The 8,512-nt window shown below is 38.2% G+C and overlaps 1 protein-coding gene across 3 annotated transcripts; it reads left to right on the top strand.

The window, feature by feature from the left end:
- The first annotated feature begins 169 nt into the window (after positions 1–169).
- On the top strand, positions 170–6,582 carry LOC122083727 (internal alternative NAD(P)H-ubiquinone oxidoreductase A2, mitochondrial-like). Of its 3 annotated transcripts, XR_006141711.1 has the most exons (10): positions 367–925; positions 1,689–1,902; positions 2,007–2,167; positions 2,380–2,445; positions 4,623–4,786; positions 4,934–5,048; positions 5,126–5,305; positions 5,394–5,560; positions 5,737–5,814; positions 6,224–6,582. XR_006141711.1 is itself a non-coding variant. In XM_042651612.1 (9 exons), exons 2-8 carry the CDS (start codon positions 1,884–1,886, stop codon positions 5,544–5,546), a joined length of 858 nt encoding a protein of 285 aa, XP_042507546.1. In that variant the 5' UTR covers positions 170–340; positions 1,689–1,883; the 3' UTR covers positions 5,547–5,560; positions 5,737–6,582. The 3 variants fall into 3 exon arrangements, 2 of the variants coding, with proteins under 2 accessions (XP_042507546.1, XP_042507545.1); XM_042651612.1 differs by lacking the exon at positions 367–925 and adding an exon at positions 170–340 and having other exon boundaries at positions 5,737–6,582; XM_042651611.1 differs by having other exon boundaries at positions 5,737–6,582.
- The last annotated feature ends 1,930 nt before the right edge of the window (positions 6,583–8,512 follow it).

The following is an 8,512-nucleotide window of genomic DNA, read 5'->3' as shown; positions in this document are numbered from 1 at the left end:
AGCGAAATGCGACAAAAGAAAGGAAAATTCATGGACCGACCCCATCGTCTCCACCCCGTAGGAACTACGAGATTGCCCCGAGGACGCTGATTCAATTTTTTATTGTATATTTTAAATCCTGAATCGAATTGAAATCAAACCGAATAACTGAAATCGAACCGATTGACCACGGTGGGTGTCGCGTACGCGCCACGGGCTAACCGTCTGGTTTCCCTCTTCCGCCAAGTTTGGAAGAGGCAGCACCTGCGGCGAAGGGCTCGGCTGGGGCTGCCAAGTGCTGCGGCACTTGCAGTACACGTTTTGCTCTCACACCGAGCAATTTTCTACCTCATCTTCACATGTAAGTTCCAGACAATCCCAAAAAAATCGTCTTTTCTTAACACCTTACTCGGTCTTCTTCTTCTTCTTCTCCTTTTACTTGAGAAATCAAGAGAGAGAACGAGAGAGAATTTCTGAGAGACCCAAGAACATGGCTTGGTTCAGAAGCCTCATTAATGTTTACTCCATTAAGTCTTCTTCAATTAAGCACAAATACTTGAACCCATCTTCTCCTTTCCTCTTCACATCTTTGTTGCAGCATTTCAGCAGTGAATCAACACTTCAAATCCCATCTCCAAATGATCATCACTACACTGGTCTCGGGCCAACTAAGCCTGGTGAGAAGCCGAGGATTGTGGTTTTGGGTTCGGGATGGGCTGGTTGCAGGCTTATGAAAGGTATAGACACCAATATCTATGATGTAGTCTGTGTGTCACCTCGGAATCATATGGTTTTCACTCCTCTGTTAGCTTCCACCTGTGTTGGTACCCTTGAATTTCGATCTGTAGCTGAACCAGTCGGAAGGATTCAACCTGCTATTTCTAGGGAACCTGGTTCTTTCCTCTTTCTTGCTAATTGCAAGGAACTTGATGCTGATAACCATGTGGTTCGTTCCTCTTTACTTTATTGTTATTTTTATCTTTTTTTTTTTTTTTTTGGGGGGGGGGGGGGTGTGGTTGGGGGGGTTTCACTTCTTAGTCAAGTATTACTGCTACTATTGGAAAAACAGGGTATGCAAATTCAATGTTACTGTTGATGAGGAAATTTAGAAATTAATTATGATATTCCCTTTCCATTTTCCTAGTTCTGTATTGGGTTTAGCAAGGATTTTCTGCTTTATTGAATCTAATAGGTTGGTTTTTTTAGCTAATGAAAATCTTCAGGAACAGCTTACACACCATTTTTTTTTTGGGGGTGTGGGGGGGTGGGTGGGAATTTGAGGTGATATTGGACTCTGTCATCTAATAAATCTTGTTCCTTTTTTTTGAAAGAATTTTAGCTTTATCCGTAATGTTTTCAACATAAATGCGCTATGCATCAGACATTGTGTGGGTTCGAGTTAGAGGATGGGTGTTGATTGGGAGGCTTGGTTGGATGGAACCCAATTAGGTTTATTGATCTTTTGTAATGAGAATCTGTCATGGAAATCCATAGACGCTGAAATTTGATAAATTTTCACTTGGAGTATGAGATTTGATGTGATATTGGACCCTGTCATCTAATAAATCTTGTTCCCTTTCATTGGGAGAATCTAACTTTATTCTATTGATCTTTTGTAGTGAGAATCTGTTATGGAAATCCATATTGACTGAAATGTGATAAATTTGCACTTGGGACTTAAACTCAATTTTTATGTGATGGCATTTAAGGTGAAATGTGAGACTGTGACGGATGGAGAGAAAACCCTGAAGCCTTGGAACTTTAACATCTCATACGATAAGTTAGTTATTGCAGCAGGAGCTGTGGCCTCAACTTTTGGAATCCATGGAGTGAAGGAACATGCTATTTTTCTTCGTGAAGTTCATCATGCTCAACAAATCCGTAGGAAGTTACTCCTGAATCTAATGTTGTCTGATGTGCCTGGTACGCCTTCCTAAGGATTTGCAGTATTAACACGATAGCAAAGAACTGTCTTGGTATGCATTAAGATGAAAATTTCCTACTTAGTTAAAAAAGTTTTGGTGCAGGAATCTCAGAGGAAGAAAAAAGTAGACTATTACACTGTGTTGTCATAGGAGGTGGTCCTACTGGGGTTGAGTTCAGTGGAGAACTTAGTGATTTCATCATGAGAGATGTTCATCAAAGATACGCCCATGTGAAAGATTACATCCATGTAACCCTAATTGAGGTTTGTGAATGTGTGATCAACAATCAAAATATCATCCCGAAATATCTTCTTTGATTTTTCCCTTTCCATTGGAGTTCGATTTCTTTTGGGGCTTAAGCCTATTTTGGTTAAATAAATTAAAAATGCATTAATGACCCATTGTGGAATTTTCAAAGTTAGATTTAGGTAAATTTAAAGCTGTCAAAACTAAAATTTTTTTCCTTGTCATACAGGCTAATGAGATATTATCATCCTTTGATGATCGCCTCAGGCGATATGCCACTAAGCAATTGACTAAGGTGTGTTCATTTACTTCAGAATTCAAAGAATTAGTAGCAATTTTACATAAATATATTGTTGATACCGATCTCTTGCAGAATCCCATTTTACCACCAAAAAAAAACAACAAAAAGATTCTTCTTTCGATAGTATTACACATTCTCATGTTTTTTGTTTTATGAAAAGTAGTTGTATCTCAAGCAAAAATTGTTCTCTATAGGAAGAGTTTTGATTGAGAAAACCAGAAAATTAGAGGGAGACAAGGTCATGAGCGGTCATAGAGATGGTCTACTGGAGGGTTTATTAAGATAGATCAGGGCTGTAGAATGGAGGTTTTAATTAGAGAAATTAGATTTTGGGAAAGTGAGAGAAATCAGGATTGGAAGTTTAGTGTGAATTTTCAGCAGAACCAGCAATCATATTTTCAGAGAATGATAGTAAAAGAGAATGAAAAGAATAATCCAAGTAATTTACCTTGACTATAGCAGCATATTTATTTATTTATTCTTTAATGGGCTAAACTGATGAAACAACAAAGAACACATGGCCTGGAATGCAGCAGTCGTGCATTCCAGCACAAAGTTTGGACATATATAATGATGAGTCAGCCCATCTATTGTAAACTGTGGTCCTTAGACACTACTAAGGCTGTATGTAAGCTTAATACACTGCTTAAAGAGTCAGTTGCAAGTCATGCCAGCTACCACATGAGAATGTGCAAAAATGATGTGGTATAAATACCCTCCTTTGTCCGGCTTCCCCTACCCTATTTGCAGTCCAAAATGAGAAAAATCATGATGGAAATGCCAACAAAGTAACTACGCAAGCATAAAGACTTTATCACATGACTTATATTAGACCCAAACAGTACTAAGTAATCAATCTTCAACTCAGAGTCAAAAAAGTCTGAACTTCGAAAAATTGTCCACCATAAACAACCATTCCCATCATGTGTGAAGCAGCTGCCTATACTAAGACTTTGTTTAATCTGGTTTTATCCAGGACCAACAATTAGATCTTTTTTTGTATGTGCATTTGTCTATGGTTACCTTATTCCGCCCTTTCCTTTGGCTAATCATCAATCTATCTGCATAGACTAGGTACCCATTCCATTTTTGTTTGTCAGTTTCTTATATAATCCTGTTCTATGAGAATTAATTATTTTTGAAGCAGTAAACATTCCATTTATTCACCATTAATACACAATGAATCATGAATGTGTTATTGTACACAGGCACGCATAACAGTCATAGTTTCTTTAGCATTACTGTACTATAGATATGTCCTCAGAACTGATAAAAGTTAGGTATTTTAAACGTTCTTTTGAAGTTTGTGTGCACTTGCTATTGCTCATATGTTTTTCCTGTAGATTTCAATTTTTTAAAAGGCGAGTTCACTTGGCTCAATTCTATTCGTTCTTCATGCATTCAGCATGAGGATAATGATAGAATGTCAAAGCAAACTTTTTGAGTCTCCACCATTTAAGGACTGAAAACAATCTTCTATTTTGTGATCTATATATTTCTTTCCTTCTTGAAGAGTAGTGGCTGAGCAAAGGCTTCTAGTTCTTAGCTTTGGCCCAACTTATTTGGTTCTTGGTTTGAATAATCACAAGAAGATTTCAATGCCCTTTTGCTGATGAGCTACTCACATTTGCTCCTAGTCTGGAGAAATTCTATTAAGTCTTTCTGATTTGTTTATTTTACTATTATTGAAGTTTTTGAGATCAGTTGATTCAGATATGTTTTGGTTCTTAACAAGCACATGAAGGTAGGGTTTTGAAGTTTTTGTTGGCAGATATGTTCATTGGAGTTGGATTCAGAGCATTGCAGGAAGTCCAGTGTATTGACCTGACATGTTTGATGAGGATCATATTATGCTCTTACAAGTTTTAAGTGTAAATGATTGAATAATTTGCTTTATAATTTATCACTCCATGCTGATTAGGGTATCCACTCTAGTTCCAAAGTGTCATTTTTTTTTATTTGTTCATGATGTGTTGGCTTATGCTTCCATTGCATTTAGCACTTCATGGTCCAACACTAAGAATCCACTTCTCTGTTACTTGTAGAGCACCGTCTTCCCAAAAGTTACACACATAATTTGTGTGATATCAATCATATTATGGTTAGTTACACTACAAACTTTTTCCATTTACTTTACAAGGCCTCACGACTTTGTATTTTCATATTTTCAGTCAGGTGTACGTCTCGTCCGTGGAATTGTAAAAGACGTTCAGCAGCAGAAGATTATTCTTGATGATGGAACAGAGGTTCCGTATGGGTTGTTGGTGTGGTCTACAGGTGTTGGTCCTTCTCCTTTCACAAGATCTCTGCAACTTCCAAAATCTCCTGGTGGAAGGTGCAGTTCTTTCTCTCTACAGCACGGCTTATCATTAGAATTATCTTCTTCTTAACATTGACTCTGAAAGTTTCATTCCACTGAACCATTATACAATTATATGTGGGGAGTGAGTTCATCTCTAATTATTTCCATCGATGTTAACAGGATTGGTGTTGATGAATGGTTGCGCATTCCTTCCATGCAGGATGTGTTTGCAATTGGTGACTGTTGCGGTTTTCTTGAAAGCACCGGCAAACCAGTACTTCCAGCTTTAGCTCAGGTCAGTGGTGGAAATTAAGATCTTTCAGGTTTTGGACAAGAATATTACTATTGTTCCTAATGGGATGTCTGAACCAGGTAGCAGAGCGGCAGGGTAAATATCTTGGGAGCCTATTGAACAAGATTGGTAAAGCTGGTGGAGGGCATGCGAACAGTGGATGGGAAATCGAATCGGAGGCCCCATTTGTTTATAAACACTTGGGAAGCATGGCAACTGTTGGGAGTTACAAGGCTCTTGTGGATCTCAGACAAAGCAAGGTTAGTTTCTTGTCAAAATGAGTATTTGTTGCTGTGTTACTATTGATTGTGCTTGGGCTTGCTGACCTATACAAACTTTCTTTATCAGGAGGCAAAGGGGTTGTCTCTGACAGGATTTGTTAGTTGGTTTATTTGGCGGTCGGCATACTTAACACGAGTAATAAGCTGGAGAAATAGATTCTATGTTGCAGTAAATTGGGCTACCACATTCGTGTTTGGCCGTGATATAAGCCGTATCTGAAAACAAAATTAGAGGTACCACATAATCATGCATGCCTTCAATTCCATTTCTGTTTTCCAGTTATGTAAATGTCAAAGAAAAAAAATATATATTTAAAGCACATTCTGTTGAATAGATTTTAGTCTTTACTACTGAGAGATTGGAAACTTATTGCCTGCTGATGCAAATGTTTTATTATTGTTGCAAACAGGATTGTTGGCTTGACACCACCAAAAATAAATAAATAAAGAAGAAAAAAAAGAGGCTTGTTGGCTCAGTTTTGCAGATGGTAGGCACCACCAACACTGGAGGAATACTCTCTCTCTCTCGCTGGTCTCCTAGTTAAGATATGTATATGCCTTTGATACAAATCCCTTTAAAACTTGAAATAGAACATAACAGCACATGCATGCTTTGTGACAAATATTGTAAGATCAATAATGGCAGCGGAAAATAAACTTAAGAAGAGGATCACCTACCTCCATTAGGCCCTTTGATCCCTCTAGGCGTCGTTGTCCAACTTCGACATTCTCTTAATGCTCCGACAGCCTTTCCCATGTCTGGCAATCATCAATGGAAAACACCGAGGGCTTGCTCCCTGGCTTGTCTCTCCTCGAGTCACAAGCTTTGGTAGATATGCACATAAGTGTTTCCCCATGCCAGAACCCCTATCCTTCAGTAACCTTTTCTTTCTGTAGAAAAGACTACTGAAGGAAGGTGAGAAGAGCATCAATTCTACTAATTGGGTGCAATCTCAAGTGGAGGCACTGAAGGAAAGTGAGGGGAGCATCTACTTCGGTAATCGGGTGCAATCTCAAGTAGAAGCAATCAGGGTCTACAACATGATCTTACGGTCTAATTTCATACTGAACTTCAAAAATTGCTTTTCTTATTCCATCTTTTTCAAGAACATTGTCTCAGTTTGTGTTTAATTTTGATGGTGCAATTGTTAATTTGTACAGAAACAACATTTTAGTAGGTTCTGGATCTTTAGTTGATGGATTATATCTCATGCATTTAGATCCAGTACCTGAAAGTAATTTATTTACCTTATCTAGTAGTATTGGCACTAAACAATATTTCTCATCTTCCAAACTATGGCACTAGAAATTAGGTCCCATCTTTGTGGATAAATTCAAGAGGTTGGTGAATGGAGTCCTTGTGACTCTAGACTTCACTGACTTTGATACCTGTGTGGGTGCATATGGACATATGTGGACCATTTTTCACACCATGATTGAATGGTCAAAGTTTTCTCATTCATTGATCACCATACTAGATATATGTATTTCTACCTTATAGTTCATAGGGATAAGACATTTGATGTCGTCGACAAGTATAAAGTAGTAGAGAAGCAAACTTGTGAGGTTATTTAGTAAGATCTCAGGGTTGGTGTTATGGAAAATACACTAAATCTGGACAGAGACTAGGTCCATTTTCCTGTTACCTTATTTTTTAGCTCCAAAATAGTGTCGCTAAAAAAAAGGTACTGGAGACATGGAAATAGTCAAGAGTATGATTAGTAACTCCAATCTTCCACTGACCTTGTGGGATGAAGCCCTAAAGACTGCAATGTATATGTTGAATGTGGTACCATAAAAACAGTTCCAAATTTTCCTTTTGAGCTTTGGAGATAATGGAAGATTAGCTTTAGACATACACATGTGAGGTTGTGTAGTTGAAGAAAGTATTGAGATACCTTCAGGGCACCAAGGATTAGGGTGAAACAGGGCCGTGTTTCTTAAAACCCTAAATCAAACCTAGGTCCTCAAAATTCAACCCAAGCCTAACCCAACCCTACCTGGTTGTTCAGGCCCAAACCTGCAGGTTTCATACCAACCCAACTGGGCCCTAATTGACCATCTTAGGGTTGGGCTGTGTTGGGTTGATCTCGGCTTCTACAATGTTTGGATTAAACTTGATTGACTATTTTTTTTCATTCATATCTTACATATTAAAAAATTATAGAAAATATGAAATACCAATAGGAGTCCTAAATTCTAATATAAAAAATTAGGGTTAAATTTCGGGTTGGGTTGGGTTGGGTTGGGCCAGGTTGAGGCCTCAACTCAAGCCTGGCCAAACCCTTGTTGGGGTTTTTCAAACCTAACCTGCCCATAGGGTCAAAAAACTTACCCCAAGCCCTGTTCGGGCTCAGGGCGGGCCAAGGTGGGTTTCGGGTTGTCATGGTTAAACTTTCTTCCCTACCAAGGATCATGTTGACATATCAATAGGATGGTGATTTGGAGCTAACTGAATATACAGACTCAAACTATGTTGAATGTGGAGATACGAGAAGATCCACTTAGGATATATTTTTATGCTCATTAGAGGAGCAGTATCCTTGAAATATGTGAAGCAACTAAAGATTATATCATCTACTATGGAAGCAGAGACAGTAATGTGCTATGAGGCAATCTCTCATGCACCATGGTTAAGTTATTCTGTCACGGACCTCCAGGTTTTTTCATTTATAGAGAGGCCAATATGGATCTTTAGTGGCAACAATGTGATGATAAGATTATCTAACATGTGCTCTGTGAGTTGGGTGTCTACACATAAAGATTAAGTACTTTGTTGGACTTAGGGCCACTCACACTGTTTTTTAATGCCCTTCACTGTTTTTGATGAAAATTGAATGGTTTTTATTTGATCCCAGTATGACTCGGTCTATGTGGTTGTGGGGTAGTATGGGACCGCAGGACTACTCAAGCCAAAGGCTGTTAACGAAAAAAAAAAAATATGTACTTTGTTGTAAAAGATGATGTTTAGGATCATTGTGCGGCAATAGAACACATTGGTACTGAGGCAATGATAGCCAGCCCTTCCACTAAAAGGCTTCCACTTAATGTATTTTGGGACATGTTGATCATATGAGCTTATGTAAATGATTATGTACCTGATGTTTTACCAATAATATTGCAATACTGAATTGATGATTTTCTGAAACTTTTTTCTATACAAAATAAGTTTTGAAATGATAGACA

The sequence above is a fragment of the Macadamia integrifolia genome, chromosome 7 (genome assembly GCF_013358625.1).
Source record: "Macadamia integrifolia cultivar HAES 741 chromosome 7, SCU_Mint_v3, whole genome shotgun sequence".
Taxonomy (NCBI): Eukaryota; Viridiplantae; Streptophyta; class Magnoliopsida; order Proteales; family Proteaceae; genus Macadamia; species Macadamia integrifolia.
This window is presented reverse-complemented; position numbering and strand designations above follow the sequence as displayed.